This window comes from Marmota flaviventris, chromosome 17 (genome assembly GCF_047511675.1).
Source record: "Marmota flaviventris isolate mMarFla1 chromosome 17, mMarFla1.hap1, whole genome shotgun sequence".
NCBI classification, from domain to species: Eukaryota; Metazoa; Chordata; class Mammalia; order Rodentia; family Sciuridae; genus Marmota; species Marmota flaviventris.
Window position 1 is genome coordinate 29,295,711 of NC_092514.1, and position 19,367 is coordinate 29,315,077.

The following is a 19,367-nucleotide window of genomic DNA, read 5'->3' on the forward strand; positions in this document are numbered from 1 at the left end:
TTTATCCTATTTATTAAAACCTGTGCTGTTTATAATATATTATTTTTATAAACTGTTTATAAAATTTATAATTCTTAATGTACTTAATTGTTAGAGTTGGTTTTTAAAATACTTGTGTTTTGGGGGATTGGCCAGGGTTCGAGATTTTGAAACAGATGCTGTCAGAAGAAAGGGTCGTGCCTCATCTCCCATTGGGCAAAATTTGGGAATGGCTGGTGGGCGTTGCTTGTCGCCAAACTGGTCACCAGCGACTAAAAGCTATCCACTTACTTCTGAGGATTGTGCACTGTTGCACCCACAGGTAGGCTCCGAGTCATTTGTTGGCCATATGGATTGCAGATGTCTCCCCCAACCCTATGGCTTGCTTTTTTTCTCTCTGTTGGTAGTGTCTTGATAAAAAGGCTTATGTAATTTTAATGTCTTCCATTTCATCTATCATTTCCGTTAGTACTTTGGGTATCCTGTTTAAATAATTTTTGCCATACTTAAAGGTCATGAAGATATCTCATATGTTACCTTCTAGAAGCTTGTTTTTCCTTGCACACTTTGCTCTATAGTCCACCATACAGGTCTCCACTTGTTCTTCAGAGACCACTTTTTCCCTCACCCGCTTGCAGCACTACCCTTGTCCACACATGCATAAGTCTGTTTCTGTTCACTCTTGTTTCTTTGGTCTTTTGGCTATCCATCTGCCAGTACCACACTGTTTAGATTATAGCTTTATAATAGAGATAACAGAGTTACATATCTAAGAGTATAAGTCCTTTGCTTAGTTCATCTTCATGATTATCTTGAGTTTTTTGGTAGCAGGGATTGAACCCAGGGGGAGTTAACCACTTAGCCACATCCCCCACCTTTTTCTTTTCTGAGGCTGACTTTGAACTTGTGATTCTCCTACCTCAGCCTCCTGAGCCACTGGGATTACAGGTGTGTGCCACCATGCCCCGCTGTCTTGGATATTTTTTTTTAATATTTATTTTTTAGTAAAAGTAGTTGGACATGATACCTTTATTTTATTTATATGTGGTGCTGAGGATTGAACCCAGGGCCCCGCACATACTAGACAAACACTGTACTGCTGAGCCACAACCCCAGCCCCTATCTTAGGTATTTTTAACCTTATGCACTTCATTTTACAATCAGTTTGTTAATTTCTTCATGTGCTTCCATACCTGCATACACACACACACACACACACACACACGAGCACGCACGCACATTTTCACACATGCATACCTGTCTCACCTAAGGAAAATTTTTTTTTTTTTTTTTTTTTTTTTTTTTTTTGCAGTACTAAGATTGAACTCAGAGCTTTCACATGCAAGGCAAGCACTCTATCATTGAGCTATACCTCAAAGCACCCTAATAAGATTTTGATGGACTCTAGATCAATTTGAGGAGAATCAAGTCCTCTAATCCACAACCATTATATCTTCCGCCATATTTAGTTCTTCATAATATATCATAGTTTTCTTTTTTTTAATATTTATTTTTTAGTTGGACACAATATCTTTATTTATTTATTTTTATGTGGTGCTGAGGATCAAACCCAGGACCTCGCATGTACTAGGTGAGTGCTCTACCGCTGAGCCACAATTCCAGCCCCTCATAGTTTTCTATGTAGACAACTTGCACAACATTTTTTAAAATTTATTTCTAGGGTTTAATGTTTTTGATGCTATTATAATTAATAATTTAAACTTATTTTTGTTTTTGCTGAAATATGCATATCTCAGCAAAAGACTAAACAATTTGATATATATTTATATATTGCCCTAATATCTAGTAACCTTGATAAAATTTTTGTTTGTTCTTTTTTTGTGGTACTAGAGATTGAACTGAGGGGCACTCCACCACTGAGCTACATTCCCAGCCCTTTTTGTTTTTTACTTTGAGACAGGATCTTTCTAAGTTGTCCAGACTGTCCTGGACTTACAATCCTCTTGCCTCAGCCTCCCAAGTAACTGGGATTACAGGTGTGTGCCACCATACACAGTTTAAATTTTTTTATTCTAAGAGTGAGTGTACAGGGCTGGGGATGTGGCTCAAGCGGTAGCGCGCTCGCCTGGCATGCGTGCGGCCCGGGTTCAATCCTCAGCACCACATACAGCAAAGATGTTGTGTCCGCCGAAAACTAAAAAATAAATATTAAAAATTCTCTCACTCTCTTTAAAAAAAAAAAAAAAAAGAGTGAGTGTACATGTAGATAAAACAGTGCTCAGTCATGTCGTGTACATTTTATATTTAATTCTTAGAAACAATTTTTTGTCTTTTACACTAGCTGGTACCTCCAATATAATGTTGAATAGAAGTAGGAATTGCAGGCATTATTTGCCTTATTCTTCCTCTCACAAGAAAGGTGATGGACCCCCATCTGTTAGGAATTCCATTTTCCTGCATCTTTCTGTCATTTTTAAGGCATATAGACATATAGAATGCTAGCCAAAATAGGCTGATGATATTTGGAATAAAAGGTTGTCTTCTGTTGTCATATAGAGTTGCTGTTTCAGAAAAACTTTATTCCCGCTGAGGTTGTAGTCCAGTGATAGAGTGCTTGCCTCGCATGCATGAGGCACTGGGTTCAATCCTTAGCACCACATAAAAGTAAATAAAAATAAAGATATTGTATCCATTTACAGCTAAACAAAATTAGAAAAAAAAAACAAAACTTTATTCACTGGACAGGGTGACACATACCTGTAACGTTACTCAGGAGACTGAGGCAAGAGGATCATAAGTTTGAAACCAGCCTCAGCAACTTAGTGAGACCCTAAGCAATTTAGTGAGACCCTGTCTCAAAATAAAATTTTAAAAGGCTAGGGATGTAGTTCAGCGGCAGAGCGTTTACATAGCATGCATAAGGCCGTGGGTTCAATTCCCAATATCACCAATAAATAAATAAAGGACTCTCCAATTCAGGTAAGAAAAATGACAGCTCATGAAGTCAGCCATAGGGTGGTGTCAGGGAGGGTGAGAGGGAAATCTAGACATGGTTGCTGTTACCACCATGTCCTCATATGCAGGCATCAAGGTTCTCTTAGCCCCATGTGGACTTCCAATGAGAGCTATTTGGGTGAATACATCTGTAGTCTGAAGTCTGGCAGAGCTGTAGTTTGCAGGTCTTTGCCAGTCTTCTTCCAGTAGAGACACTCCTGCACTCCTCAAGGGAGCTCCCAAGATACCTTGCCACCCTTGGCTGTTTGCTCCTTAGAAAGTTAGAGATATGCTGGCCTGTGAGCTTGGCCTAGAGGCCAAACCAGAGAGGTACCCCCAGGGGAGGGAGGCCAGACTAGTTGGGTGCCTTTATCTCACATTCCTAGTGCTTTCCTAAAAATTAGCTGGAAAGTGTCTCTATAAAGTCTGGGATGTGACTCAGAGGAAGAACACTTATCTAGCATGCTTGAGGCCCTGGGTTCAATCCTCAGTGCTGTAACAACAAAAAAAGGAAAAGACACTGTCTCTATAAATCAAATTAAATTGCATTTTCCTGTTTGCTTATTCCTCTGAGGGAAAACTGTTGACTTAAGATACCACTTAAGTGGACAGCATTCTTTTTCAAGTCATAAGAGAAAAAGCAAAGAGAAAAGGCAAAATCATTACGTGTGTGTATGTGTGTGTGTGAGAGAGAGAGAGAGATCATATAGTAAGCCCCAGAATATTACTGATTTTCTGCTTTTCCTTCTCTGAAGAATGCTGAGCTAGAATCACAGCACACCCTCCACTGAAACACGGGCCCTGGCTTCTGTTCTCCTCAGGGGTCTGAAAAGGACTCTGCTTTTCTTAGGCACTCTCTGGTTGAGCAACCTTGCAAGCAAATTTTCTGTGTTTTACAAGCCTAGCATCAAAATAATGGTTGCTGTCATGATATTTTAAGTAGTTCTGTTTTTCACTTTTAAATTATCTTTTGTGTGTGTGGTGTTACATCTTGCTTTCTTTCACTTAACATTTGTCTTCAGATTTTCCCACTGTCATTGGAAGGTCTTCCCAACAGTCATTTTTAAAGATGCACACACAAAAAAAAAAATCAATAAGAGAGCTCATGTATAATGGCATAATTTGGCGTGAACATACTTTATATACAGAATTACGAAAAATTGTGCTGTGAATGGATAATTATGAATGTAATGCATTCCACTATTGTCATGTATGTAAGAAATTTTAAAAACAAAACAAAAAAAAGATGCACAATATAATTCTAGTCAACATACTTCAGGCTCTCCTGTTGCCTTGGGGTCGGTTTTAAGTTCTTTGCTTTTCCCTCTTTGCTGTTGGTGGCAGCTATTTTAGAGGGAGTGTGGGTGGGACTGTTTTATGATAGCTGTACCAGGAGTGGGAGAAAGGGTCTGAGCCGCAGTTGCCACCAGCTGTCCACTGTGGTTTGCCTGGTCTTCAGTTATCCAACCCTGTTTTGGACTCCCCCTGCAGTGATCTCTGTGACCTTGCACTGTTGAAGCCACTGTGGCAACTCTTTACCCACATGGAATACGGCCTGTTTGAGGACGTGACCCAACCTGGCATCCTCCTCCCCCTACATCGTGCCCTCACTGAGCTCTTCTTTGTCACGGAGAACCGTGCCCAGGTGAGGGTCCTGCCCACCTCTAGCCCCAAGGCCTAGGCAGGGAGGATGGTGCTCCATGTGTTTCTCCCCCTCTACTACTCAGAGCAGGACTCGGGCCATAGCTCCATTCTGGGCCACCGGCTGTCTGGCAGGCCTGCACAGGGAGGCCAGCGTGGCCCTCAATCTGGGCCCTCTCCTCTCCCTAGCCCTGGGAAGCCCTCGAGTCAGCACTGGATTGCTTATTTTGTCTGGCCTAAAGCCAAAGGGGGAGGGAGGGGTACCGCCTTAGACCAGCCCTTGACAACAAGGGAGTTTTGGAAAATCAAAGGAATGGAGTGGGTTCCTCTTCCTCCTCTTCTCTCTTCCCCTGGGCACAATAGATTCATTGAATGTGCAAGATGAAAGGGCCTTTCAGACGCCTTTACCTCTCCCCCTCAGTCAGGAGAGACTGACCTGAGGAGGGGGATCCCTGCCTCAGGGCAGGACCAGCCCTGGAACCAGCCCCTGGCCTCTCCAATCAGTTTCTTTCCATGGCTCTAGAGCAAGTGGGACTTCTGTTTCTTGGGTGGGCTTTCCTTCCATCTGGTCATGCTGCCCTTGCTCACTGGCCATGCTTTCTCCACAGGAGCTTGGCTTGCTGCAGGAGTACCTGCTGGCCTTAACCACGGATGATCACCTTCTCCGCTGTGCAGCACAGGTACCTCCTTTCCCCTAGCAGAGCTGTCCCTGGGGCCGTGTCCCTGTGGTGGACATCATGATCCTACCATTGCCAGGGCAGACTGTGGTGCCCTAGGCAACAACTACTAACTTCCTGCAATTTACAGAGCTTGGTTCCAATTCAGTCCCTTCCCTCTGGTGCTCAGAGAGAGCAGGCGAGCCCCATTTATCAGTGTCACTTGTATTAAACTGTAGGGTCAGAAGACACTAGCAAGAATTTGTGTCTTTAAAACCAAAACAACTAGTGCCTTAAATTTAGTTTGGCTGATCCCTGAAGTTTCCACACAGTCAGATTTCAGATATTTTTGGATGTAATTTGCTTCCCTCATAGGAAAACTCTTCTTCCGACAGCTGTTTAGACTCAGGACCCCTCACACTTTTAAATTGATGAGGATCCCAGAAAGTATGCATCAAATACATTACTATATATTCTTAGAAATTATATATTTAAATCTAGAAATTAAAATCAAAATTTAAACATTTATCAATTAATTTTTTAAATAATGGAAAACACATTTCATATTAATATGAGTTACTTGTTTTGTGAAAAACAACTCATTTCAATACTCTGGTTTGTTTTCTTTGAGACAGATTCTTGGTTGGTCTCAAACTCCTGTGCTCAAAAGATCCTCCCACCTCAGCCTCCCAAGTAGTCGGGACTCCACATTAGGCTAACCATCATTCCCATCTTACAAAATAATTACTGAGAAGGATGGCAGTGTGTTCCATTTTTGCAGATCTCTTTAATGTCTGGCAGCTGGATTCTCATCTGTAGCTGCTCTCGGTCTGCCATATTTTCACAGTTTAGCTGCTGGAAAACGGCACTATGTGCTCACAAGACAGTGAAACATGACCTTCATTACCCCAGAGGGGGCTGTGGGAATTCCCCAGCCTCAGGCTGCTCATGAAAACCTACAGACTGTGACCCACCCCCATAGCAGACAGGCAGGACACAGAAGCTCACAAGTCACACCTGGGTGGGCTTACAGCTAAAATTCCTAGCCAGAGCAAGTAAGAGCTGTATCCCTTGAAAGTCCTCTCTGCACACAGTCTTCCCAAAAGAAAGGGTGTCCCTGATCAATGCAGTTTAGGAATGGCAACTCTGAAGCTAGAATTGCCTCAGCAAAGACTGAAGAGTCTGTGAGCATCACCTGCGGTTTGTGAACAGAGTAAAAATTCCTTCCCTCCTAACAGCCACCTGCCAACATTGCTGCCACCATGCTTGGTTTCATGACACAGTATAAGGAGTTTTGGTAGTTAACAGTTTGGGTGCTAGAAACTCAACATGGCAGCTTTCCTGTGTGCCTGGCTCTGGTACCTGCCCCTTATCCAGTCTCCATTGCCTCCTTGCCCTCCCTGACCCTCACACAGCCCATCTAGTTTGTCACCAGTGGTCTTTGACCTGTCCCCCTATTCCCTCCTCCACCTCCACTCTCCCGCTGCCCTCAGCTTGAAGGACAGACTTGACCTGCCTTCCAGGGCATCTGCCTTCCCAACACTGTTTTTTTGACCCCTATGGGGTTCCCTGACCCTGGCTACTCACTTCTCATGTGTGTCGTGTCCTTCCTCTTCTGCACCTTTGTGCTGTTTCTCCCCAAAATACACCTCTCACTCTAGCCTGTAGTCCTCCAGGTGACAGGGACCACATCTGGCTCACCTTGGGAACCTATCCCTACTTCCTCAGTGCTCAGCATTCAGTGGATGAGTAAGTGAATGACCCTGGACCCTGGTGACAACTCTCTCCCTCCACAGGCTTTGCAGAACATCGCTGCTATCAGCCTGGCCATCAACTACCCAAACAAGGCCACCCGCCTCTGGAACGTCGAGTGTTAGCTTCCATGTGATATGCATGGGTCTCACTAACCTGTCCACAGGGGTTTAGAGCAGACATCCAGCCTCATTCAGGAAAACTCACATGGCCTCAACGCCCAGCTTTCCTCAAGCTCACTTCAGATGCCAGGCAGCCTCATCTCCGAGAACTCCCTGCGTGCAGGCTCGGTGTGTACACAGGTCATTGCACATGAGAACAAGCAACACAGGGCAGAGTGACTTGAGGAAGGGCAGGCAGGGGGCCCTTAGGAAGGCTGTTGAGAGACCAGCCTCCTCCAGGGGCTGTCTGTACAGAAGCTGATGGCATGGGAAGGCCTGGAAGCAGCCTCTCTGGAAAGGTTCTATCTCTGCTGAGCTGGAGCCGCCCATACTCATCATAGGGGGAAGGCACCAGCTGCCCAGAGCCACCCTCATAGTGAGACTGTAGCAGTGGCAGCTTGGCTGGGAGCCCCCCTTGCTTTTTCTTCTTGAGACTCAGAAATCAAAACCAAACCACAACTGGCACGAGCCCTGCCACCACTGATCCCCGAGCATTCCGAACAGGACCCATTGTCCTAGATCCTGCACTCCCAGCTGTCCCAGAGGACTCCCCGGTGAAAACAAGTGCCCTTGGGAACAGCTAGCAGGCCACCTTGCACGTCCGCCCCACACCGGCTCCCAGCACTTCAGATTTTTTCAGTTGGTTGTTCTGACATGTTTTAGTTTCCATCTCGCGTTTTCAGAACAGAACTGTATTGACTCACCGAGAGGGCCCCTAGGGAATGACCTGGGGCTTGGTGGCTCAGGGGACAAGCTGGTATGCGTGAAAGTAGCAGAGCTGGAGGAATCCTCTAGCCTCGGTACCTGCAGGCTTGCAGTGCTTCAGAGGAGGTCTTATTTTAGGAGAAATGATTTTATTTCTGCTTGATGGTCATGGTAGTCCGTCACGTCTGCCACCAGTGGGGCCCTGCATGGTTGCTTGGCTGTCACTTGTCTAGCAATAACTACATTAGTTCTAATGAATGCTCTTCTACAATTTTATTTTTATGGTTTTAGCTTTGCCCTGAAGTGCTAATTATTCTCTTTCCAGAGCCACACTTTAGAGTGTGAAGCTGGATTGGCATGTGGGCCATGGACCAGCCTCAGTGGCACTTGCAGGAATGAAGAATGCCTGAGGTGGCTATCATTCAAAGACAGGTGTCTGGGTCAGAGGCACATCACCACACAAGGCCGAACCAAGGAAGGGCCAAACATGACCAATTGTATTCACCATGGCGCACTGTGCCCCTTGGCCTCAATCTACAGAGGCAGATATGTGCAGCTGTGGGAGCAACTTCCTGCAAGGGCACTTTTGCTTCTAGCTGAGAAGACCAAGATGCATTGTCCTTCCCATCCTAGAATTAGTTTCTCAGCCGAGCCCCAGGGTACAGGGGAAATGGTCACAGAGTGGGAGGGGCTGGGATTCAGAGGGGACAGGAAGAAAGGCAGCAGTGACCTAAGGTGCACTGCCTTGATGTTGGGGGTGGGGCCTGGCCTGGTTCCCCCACTGCTGGGATGTAGGGAGTTCTATCCCCACAGGTTCGGTGGAAACCCCTTGCTCACCTTTTGCTCTTTACCAAACCAACCTTGCTCTGTGAGCTTCCTGAACACCAGAGAAGATCCATGGTCTGTGCCACCCTCACCCAAAAAGGTCTCAATATGGAGAAGTTTCTAGAGAGGGCAATCAAAGATCAAGTCTCAGTGCTTGGAGGAGAGGCCCCACTGTGGGCTCAGACTCAATGAAGGACAGCCTGGAAAATAGACAAGGAGATGGTGCCACCCATACCCCTCCACACCTTGGACTGACCTGAGTTTAGCTGGGCAGATGGGAAGGGCAGGGCAGAGTCGCTCCCTCAGCAGTGCCCACCAGCTTTACTCCACCCTCCCACCAGGAAGAGCAATTGTAAATAAACGCTGGACTCTTCAGAGCTTCTCTCTGTTCGCCACTCTTGCTGTTTGGGTCTCTCTGTACTTCGTTTGCATAGAACAAGCCTAGGTTTTCCCTTCACACACAACTGCTGCCATCTGGCAGGGCCTCTCCTGGCCTGGCCTGACCTAGCCTCCCTACAGACCATCGCTGCCTCTGCTTCTGATCACCAGGTGGCGCCGTCGAGCCATACCCCACTTTCCTGGTCCCCAACCCAGAGCAGCAGAATCCCAAAGGACTTCCATCAAGGCCAACATCCCTGTGACCCTTTTTAAGAAGCAAGACTGCTGGAATGAGATAAAACTGGCAGGAATATGGTGTCGTGGAAACATGTGCCTAATCTATAAAGAAATTCTGTTCTAAATCATATATTGTACAGACACTGTTCCTAATGAGAGGAGTGACTTATTTTCATCATCGTTTTTAATTTGTTTTCTTACAGGTTTACGATTTTGAATTTTTCTTATTTGGTTGAAAGAAAGAATTTTGATTATATCAGCTGAGTGAGTTCAGCCTATAAAAAGGATGTTAAGTTGTGGATAAAATATGCAAATGAAGAGAAATATATTGTACAAATTCTATATAAAAAAGTACAACTGTGTGTGATTCTTTTCCCTCTCATTTCTGTTTCTCTTTTGAAGATTATACTTAGAGTTTCTACTAAACCCAAACAGATGGGATATATAGAATCTCATGGCTTTGGGTTTGAAAGGAATCAGGAAAGCTCTTTGGCCTCATCATCTCAATGTCTCTGGAATCCAACAGCCCCCTCTGCCACATGACTAGGGTGGATGCAATCAGGACCACCTTCTCCCTCCCTCCTCATACCTTCCCCCTCCCTCCTCATACCTTCCAAGGGCTTGGATTCACTTCAGACTAACCCTCCTTTTCAGGGCTCCTGAGGTCTCTGCACACAAATGGTGTCCTGAGTGTATTTCCCAGCAAGATTTCTCAATCCGATCCCACTGTCCTTCACCCCTCCTGTGGCTCACAGGGCACAGGCTGGGAGGGGGCATGAAGAGGAAGGCAGGGATCAGGTCCCAGGACCAGCTGCTGTCCTAGGAGTCATTTCCCTCTTGCTGGCCTCTGAACCCATCTTCTGACAACCGAGGGCTGATTGTTTGCAGCCCTTGGGTCTCACGCTTCTTCCTCATATCTTTGTTTTGCCACATACTGCATTGCCTATTTCTCAGACATTCCTCAGGGCCAAGAGCTGTCTTGCAAGTTAGAGGAGAGTGCCTTTTTGATGGGAGATGGACTTAGCTAGCTATTGAGGCCCATTTGTTCTAGCCCTACAAGCTTGACACATAACCCTAAAGCCCCAAACTCTTCTGGGGAGTCCCTACCATTACTGAGGCAGGGCAGAGGCCTGGTTTGGGGTGACATTCAGGAGAACGGGGTGCTCCCAAGTCCCAGATTCTCCCTCTAGGGCTGATATTTGTGCCCTCCCCTCCTCATCTTGTCACCTGGGCATGATGGGGCTTTACCCAGAAAAGCAGGTCTCTGTGTCTCTGAGCCCTGGCCACTGGTGAGACAGACTGCTTTGCTGAGCTGGAAAGCATAGAAGAGTTGAGAAGTTCACTCTAAGACCAGCACACGATCTACAGAGACTCAGAAACACAAGACAATTTGAACTCAAGCCTTTTAGCATGGAAGAGAAATAGGATTCAGCCAGTCAAGCCTCCTTATTTGATAAAGAACAAGATACTGTGATAGCGTGGAATGGGAGCAAGAAAGCACAGAGCTGAGCACACTTGCTGTAGCCTTGCTGTAGCCATAGCCTTGTGCTCATCCACTCACCATGTCCACCCAGAACGAGCACTGTGCCAGGGGTCAAGGCTTCCTGCAAATCATCCAGCTGAAAACCCAGCCTCTCAGACTGAGGCCAACTTTCAACATGGCTCTTCTAACTACTATTTGCTACCTACTCCCCTCCTTCCCTGCTCGCAGAATCCATTTTTTTGGCAGGTAGTGATTGAAGATTCTTGAATCTCAGGGAAGGTGGGACTTTGTACCAGTTCGAGAAGAAAGTCCTCCTAGTAATCTCACCTCTGTTTGCAGAACACTTCCTTTCCCAGCTCCCCTTGGAGTGACTATGTGACCCAATTCCCTCTGAAGAGAAACTAATGCCTGCTGGAAGACTCTGCTCCTATCTACTCCCTTTGACTGAGGTGAGAGAGTGTGCTGCTTGGCACTCTGGGCAGTCTCACAGCCATCAGGTGAAAGAGGGAAGTGGAAAAGCCAATACGCTGAGACTATGGGAGCAGGAAAATGGAGTCTGTCTCCTTATCTGCATTGTTTGAGCATGTGAACAGAATGTTTGTGGTTGGCTTTCTCTTGCAGATGAAAGCATTTCGGACCCAAATTTATGCAACAGTTTGGCTCCAGTAGGTTGAAATAAGATCACAGCTTTTTTTTTTTTTTTTTTCTTGTCACTTTACTGTGGACAGTATATGGACAGGAAACATGTAAGAAATTCCTGAAATATAAAGGCCTATGACCCTATCCAGTCAAGCTGGATAGTATCAAGTTGTAACCATTATCAGATTATTTCTAGGAACTCTTGCATATGCAGCTTTTCTCAGGTTCAGGGAGGATCCAGCCTTTAAAACTCATTCAATTGCAAGTTAAACTTCAAACTAACTTAATTTAAAAGGAGAATGTATTGACTTACAAAATGAAAGTCCTAAGAGTTTCATCTGGCTCCAGGCAAAGCTAAATTGTAGGGACTCAATGATATGAGTTCAGTCTGTCTGTCCCCCCATCCTGCCCTCCCCTCCCAACCCCCTGTTCCGCTTTCCTTCTGGGCTTTCACTAAGGTTCAAGGTGAACATGAGTGTGCTACCTGGTTCTCTGCACCTGGCCCCACCTGCTGCTGACTGCAGGGCAGAAAGCTTCCCATAACCACTTAGTGAGACTCCCTCAGTTGTTAGCTAATGGCTTCTAGCCATGATTTAGGCTCATGTTTAAAAGCTACTTGGGAGACTCATGAATTTGCAGGTTGTCACTTCAACTGCTGAGCAACAAGGCATCCATGACAACTAGGCAGACACTGCACCTGGGAAATCCCCACACAGCCACTGTGAATCATTGTTAACATATCTTCCTTGGTCACTCAGCTACTCTGACAGGCAAGGTGCCCCATAATGTGGCAGAGAGCAGATACATTAGTACAGAAATTCACAATGGGAGTGAAGAGAGACATCTAAAATCACTGATTATTTTCCCTTATTAAAAAAAAAAAATGTTTAATCAACACAATTGTATTTACTGGGTACTGTGTGATATTTCTATACATGTTTAATGATCACATCAGGGTAATTGGCATGTCATCACCTCAAACATTTATAATTTATTTGTATTGAGAACATTCAAAATCCTCTCTAGGATTTGTAGCTCCATTGTAGAGCACATGCTTAGCGTGCACAAGATCCTGGGTTCAATTCTCAGCACCAAAAACAAAAATTCTTTCAACTAGCTATTTTGAAATATTCATCTAATTATCAACCACTAATATTCTGAACATTAGTAGCTATTCCTCTTACCCAAGTATACCCGATACCTGTTAATATTCTCTCTCCACTCTCCACTTTCTCAGACTCTGTTAAGCACTATTCTGTTTCCTACTCCTGTGAGATCCATGTTTTAGCTTCCACCTATAAATGAGATTTTTTTAAAAAGTAGGTTTAATGGAAAAGAACAAGCACAAGTACATCAAGCTTATGCAAACAAAATCAGAGTCATTTAGTATCAGGCAAAAGTCATTTCATATATCAATAATTTTTTGCAGAAAAAGGGTATCATTTGCAATAAAAATATAATACGTGGTGGACACAGTGGCACATGTCTGAATCCTAGCTATCCAGGAGGCTGAAACAGGAGGATAGCAAGTTTGAGGCCATCCTGGGCAACTCAGTGAGACCCTGTCTCAAGATTAAAAAGGGCTGCAGATGTAGCTCAGTGGTAGAGCACCCTTGGGTTTAATCCCTAGGACTGAAAAGGAAGTAAGGAAAGAAAAAAAGTAAGGGGATGAGAAAAGATATATCTTGGAATTGGCTATCCATCACACGAAAGCAGGAATAACTATATTCAATCGGACAAAATAGACTTTAGAACCAAAAAAAAAAATTATTCTAGAGATAAAAGAGGTACATATTATAATGAAAAAGGGTCAATACATCAGGAAGATAAAATAATTATAAATATATATGCACCTAGTAATAGTACTAAAAGAGCCACTCACTCTCATGGCAGGGTTCAGTTCCTCATAGGCTGTCCAACTGAGGGCCTCAGATCCTTGCTAGGTGTCACAGGCTTCTCCATAAATTGGTTCACAACATGGTAGCTTACTTCCCCCAGTATGAAGGAGCCAAGAACAAGAGCATCCAAACCAGAAAACAGTCTTTTTATAACCCAATTTCAGAAGGGACACCTTATCACCTCTGCTTTTTTTTTTTTTTTTTTTATTGGTTATAAGGCATCAATAAGTCCCACCCACCACCCTCAAAGGTTGAGAATTTCATAAGGGAGGTAGGAATGATGGAGGTCATCTTTGAGGCTTCCCTCCACAGTGCCAGTTACTCTCTTTCCTCACAGTGTTGATCACAGTGTGCACATATACTGACTTACAGATTTATTTGTTGTATCTCCCTATCAAACTCTAAGCTCCATGGTGGTCGAGACAGTATCAATTTTGTTTATCACAGTGTACCCAAATTAGAGCACAGGGTCTGGCATGATAAGCACTCACCAAATATTAGTTGAATCAGTGGATTTATAAATATTTACTTTGAACACAGAAAATACCTGGTAGCTTAGGTAAGAAAGTGAAGAGTGGTTTTATTTATTTATTTTGCAGATCTGAGGATTGAACCCAGTACCTGTGCATGCTAAGCAGGCACTCTATCACTGAGTGATACCTGAAGTAGTTATTTCTTTATATATATTTACTTTTTAGTTGTAACTGGACACAATATCTTTATTTTATTTATTATTTTATGTGTGCTGAGGATCGAACCCAGGGCCTTGCATGTGCTAGGCGAGTGCTCTACCGCTGAGCCACAATTCCAGCCCCTGTAGTGGTTATTTCTGAGGCATGGGTATAGGGTTAGAGAGGAGAAAGCCTTTTCTATTCCCCTCTTATCCCTTTGTTCCATCTGAATCTATAACAATGGACCAAGTGTTATTTTTGCAATCAAAACTTTTTTTATGGCACAGGGGATTTAATCCAGGGGCGCTCTACCACTGAGCTGCATCCCTAGTAGTCACATTTTTTCTTTTTCTTTCTTTCTTTTTTTAAATTTTGAGATAGGGTGTGAAGTTGCCAAGGCTGGACTTGAACTTGTGATCCTCCTGCCTCAGCCTCCAAAGTCACTGGGATTACAGGCATGTGCCACCAAGCCTGGTTTACAATCAAAACATTAAAACAACTGGACCTTAAAATCATAAATAAAAGACAAATGAAAAATTGGAAAAAATACTTACAACATATACAAAATATTGTTTTCCATAATCTTTAAGGAGGCCTTACAAATCTCAAAAGAGAGCTGGGGTTATAGAATGCTCACCTAGCATGTGTGAGGCACTGGGTTCGATCCTCAGCACCACATAAAAATAAAACAAAGATATCGTATCCACCTAAAACTAAAAAATAAACATTTTTTTAAAAATCATCAAATGAAGATCAACCCACCAAAAAAAGAGCAAGAGCCATATACAATTCTCAAAAGAAAAAATACAAATGACCAGTAAGCAAAGGATAAATGTTCACCTGTATGAGTAACCAAAGAAAAGCAATAAACAAAATAAATCCAAGATATAAATGCAGAGGTTTTTTGTTTATTTATTTTGATACTAGGAATTGAACCCAGGGGCACTTAACCACTGAACCACATCCCCAGACTTTTTTTATATTTTATTTAGAGACAGGATCTTGGTTGAGTTGGTAGGTACCTCGCTCGGTTGCTGAGGCTGGCTTTGAACTTGAGATCCTCTTGCTTCAGCCTCCCAGGGTGCTGAGATTACAGGCTTGTTCCACTGTACACAGCAAATACTGATTTATTGGCAGGGATGAAAAGGCTCAATAGAACAGGCATGGGTGGGTGTGGGTAGGAAGGAACCTAGGTCTGCTTGTCCACCCTTTGCACCCACTGTTCCTCTCCTAAGAATTATCTAATAATTGGCCAACATACTGAGATGTTACAGCACCAGAAACCCTGAAAATATCCATATTAGAGAATTTATTAAATGTGATTATATTCTATGCAAATGATTAAAATAATATTGTACACATGCTGTGGTTTGAATATTTTTTATCCCAACCAAAACTCATGTTGGGACTTAGTCCTCAGTGTAATGATGTTGAGAAGTGGTGGGACTTTAAAGAGGCTTTTGGGTTATGATGGATCCACTTTCATAGAGGGATTAAGTTGTTTTGTGGGAGAGCGTTCTTGCTCTCACAGGACTGGATTAATTCTCATAAGAGTGAGTTGTTACAAAGCAGGTTTGTCCCTCATGTCTCTCTCTGTCTCATGTAGCCACTTGGTCTTCTGCTTTCTGTAATGAGTTAAAACACCATGAGGCTCTCACTATATACAGTAGCCCAGTCTTGGACTTCCCAGCCTCCAGAACTGTGAGCCCAAACCTCTTTTCTTTGTAAATCACCAGTCTCAGTATTCTGTGATAGCAGCAGAAAACACTATAAGACAACAAGTATATTTATTGATAATGCAAAACATGTTCACCACATTGCTTAGTGAAAAAACAAGTTATAAATAATACCAACAACCAATCACTTAAACGTAGAACAAAATTATATTTTTACCTATAGAGAAATGTCTGACATATTTTACAATAAAATGTTAACATTGGTTATCACTGGTGGTGAGATTATGGAAAATGTTATCACTTTCTGCTTATCTATTTTTGAATTTTTTCTACAATAGATGTGTAGTACTTGTATAATAAAAAAAGGAAAATAAAAAGTTTTTTTTTTTTTAATGTTCTATTGTGAGAGTTAATTTTTTTCAAGTTTTGTTTTTAAATTTGTCACAGGGTTTGGCTTTCTGGGCTCCAGGCTGGAATATGTGGCGGGTTTCCTGCTTGGGGAATTGTGTGTTTTCCAGGTTGCCTAAGAGGCACTGGGAATTTGGAACAAACAGGAGTGGCCTGCTTCTCATGGAGCCTGGACAGTGGGCCTGGGTCACACACAGCCCTGGATGCTAAGCCCCACACACCAGCCCTGCTGCACTAAGGAAAGTGTCCAGTCCTGTGGAGCACTGTAATGAGAGCCTCATTGTCCTTGCTATTTACCCAGATCCATTCTTTTCTTCTCCCTGTGGCTCACTCAGTAAGAGTAGCCATGTGACACAGGTCTAGTCAATCAGAGCCTGCCATTCCCCCACTACAGTGATTGGTCCTGGGTTGGATATGTGACCCAGAGAGCCCAATGAAACTCAATCCCAGGACTTTTGCTCCAATTCTGCAGAAAAAGAAGTTCTCTCTCTGTTGGGGTGCTGGAGAAACGAGCAGCCCACCTATGTTTTTTCCCCTGATTTCTGTCACTAACAACCCAAAGAGGTCTAACTAATTAGTGAGCTAGGAGCCCAGTGCCATGCAAGGCCCAGAGCTGTGATGGTGACTGCACGCCATTTCTGACTTGCAGCACCTGCAGCCCAGTAAGCTCCAGGCTTCCTCCTCCTAGTTGACCTTGCCTGTAGTCTCCCCACCAACCCGCCCAGCCAGCCAGCCAGCCAGCCAGCCAGCCAGCCCTCTGGATCTTTCCATCTGCAAGTCCCTGGAGATGTTGTGAACTCGCCCCTCACTGGCAGAACAGCAAGATGTTGAACTCATGTTCCCCCCAAATACTTGGCTTCAACTTTCAAACTCCTTCATGTCTCTCATTGTAGCTTAAATTTTGTATAAACTTTGCATTCTCTACCGGTATGTTCTAACATTTAAAGAATGTTTTTCTCCCAGGACTTCTGGAAACTAGACCCTTAGCAAATACATGACTTGCCAAAGTTTTCTCCTGTTCCTTGGGTTTGTCTTTTCACTCTGTTAATAATATCTTTTGATGCATAAATTTTTAAATTTTGAGGAAAACCAATTAATCTAGCTCTTCTTGCATGTGTTTTCAGTGTCCTGAGAAACCATTATCAAATCCAAGTTCATGAAAACCTACTCCTACTGCCCTGGGAGGATGGAAAAGGACAGACTAGGAGAGAGAAAGAGATGGCGAGTCAAGACAGGACAAGAGGACAAAGCAGGAGGGGAAATAAATAGGACCCAAGAGGTAACTGAAAATGAGGAGACAAGGACAGGCAGGCTGGCTGGGAGGGGAGGACAGAGTCCACCAATGACCACAGGAGAAGGGGTAGCTCACCAAGAGCCCAGAGGCTGGCCCTGGGATGAGGCAGAGACAGGAGACAGAAGTCCCTCACCCACCCCGCTGTGACACCCATGGAGGATAATGATCCTCAGAGGGTGACAGAACAGAGCATCTGGCTGACGGCTCTCAGCTCCTGGGGAAACCATTGGTTCCATTCCTCACCTCAAAAAAACAGATGTTAGTGTTTCCAGGTAAAATGAACCGTCAGTGTTCAAATCTTAGGTCAATTTAATCTGCACCATGACGCTTTAATAGAATACCACATATGGTCATTTATAATGAGCAGAGATTTCTTTGGCTCACAGTTCTGGAGGCTGGGATATGTCCAAGTTGGAAGAGTGGCATCTAGTGAGGGCCTTCCTGCAGTATCATAACAGTGATGTTGCCACAGGGATGAGATCAAGAAGGAGAGCCAGAGGGAAGGAGGGTGAAGACATTGTTTATGATTCCTTACTCCCAGGATGACAATGTTAATCCATCCATTCATGAGGGCATAGCCCTCGTGGCCTAATTACTTCTTAGAGGCCCCCCTTAGACTTTCAACACTGTCGTATCTGGAGACCGAGTTTCTTACATGTGAACTTTGGGGATCTGCATGGATCTACTATGAAAAAGCATGTGGTGGACAAGTGACTTCACCTCTCTGAGCCTCCGAGACCCCAGAAAAACCACCAAAGGAGGAAAACCTCAGGATGTAGCTAGCCCATTCCGTATGCCAAATATCAAACACTGTATATTGTGGGGATCTAGGAGCAGGTACCTGATTTATCTAATGACACATTTCCTAATTCTTTGCATATTTAGATTAATTACAAAGAGGGTTTGTGCATTTGTAAATAGAAACCCCACAAGGCCCTGTGTAGCCCAGACTTTCTCCCAGCCCAGGATGGGAAGCTGAGGGCGAAGGCCACACTATTGGTTTGACCTGAGCATGGCCAGGCTGGGCTTGGCCTGGGGCCGACTCGGGCAGGAAACATTTTCTGCCAGGAGTCCCAGACCCTTTGTGTCTGGGGCTACTGGGACAGGGGCTGCTGGACTGTGACTCTGTGAAGAGCCAAAGCAGGTCCTCCTGCTTTGTGATGTGACCCATTTTACAGCTCCAGGGTGTCTCAGAGGGAAGGTGACTTGCTCAGGATTTCATATGTTTCTGGCAAGGCAGCCCCGGCCTGGCCCTGGCTCCCTAGCTCCCTGGCTCCCTGGCTCCCTGGCTCCCTGGCTCCCTGGCTCAGGCTCTCAGCCCCACCTCACAGAAGGCCAAGGTCTAGGTCCAGGAGCTTGGGAGTCTTGAGATGCCTGGTGTCAGCCTCTGACCCCAGCTAGAGAGCCATATCCGCTGTTTGGCCGCAGGGTGTGGGCTGTAGCACCTCCTTGGGGAGAAGCTGGCATTGTGTTCTCAATGGCCAGTTATGGAAAAATCTCACGCAGGGAGCTGAGTAAACAGAGACGGGGGCTGCCACCATGGAAACAGCCGGGTGGAGGTGGCACTGGAGTCTAGTGGAGAGAGGCTGCAGCTTGGCCCAGGCTCACCTAGGAGCAGGGATCTGCCAGCACTGAACCAGGGTCCCTGAGGGGTGGCCCAAGGAGACCTGAAGCTCAGCAGTCCCCCAGGGTCACACAGAACGTCAGGGTCAGGATCCAGGGCAACACACAGGTCTCTGGTCTCTTGGTCCTCTAGCTTCTCTGCTAGATAGGCCAGCAGAGAAACAGCAGGCATTTTGTTGTTGTTATTGTTGTTGTTGTTTGTTTGTTTATCATTTGAAGAGGCTTCAGAGACAACCCTCATCTTTTGTCTTCCAGGTGATGACCTTGATTGATGCCCAAAGCACAGAACCCTTGATATCCAGGTGAGATGGAAGGTGCTTTCCGAGTCTGCTCTGTGCTGTCTAGTTAAAACTTTGCAAAATCTCCAGAAAGATGTTACCACCTGG

At 44.6% G+C, this 19,367-nt stretch overlaps 1 protein-coding gene across 2 annotated transcripts in view; it reads left to right on the top strand.

Moving 5' to 3' along the window:
• Positions 1–9,661, top strand: part of Zzef1 (zinc finger ZZ-type and EF-hand domain containing 1) — a 115,758-nt gene extending 106,097 nt beyond the window's left edge. For both annotated transcript variants that reach the window (XM_071603310.1, XM_027922614.3), the window contains 4 exons: positions 136–301; positions 4,426–4,579; positions 5,184–5,255; positions 7,028–9,661. In XM_071603310.1, the coding sequence (XP_071459411.1) occupies positions 136–301; positions 4,426–4,579; positions 5,184–5,255; positions 7,028–7,108 (473 nt within the window). In that variant the 3' untranslated portion in view covers positions 7,109–9,661. The remainder of the gene's footprint in view (positions 1–135; positions 302–4,425; positions 4,580–5,183; positions 5,256–7,027) is intronic.
• The last annotated feature ends 9,706 nt before the right edge of the window (positions 9,662–19,367 follow it).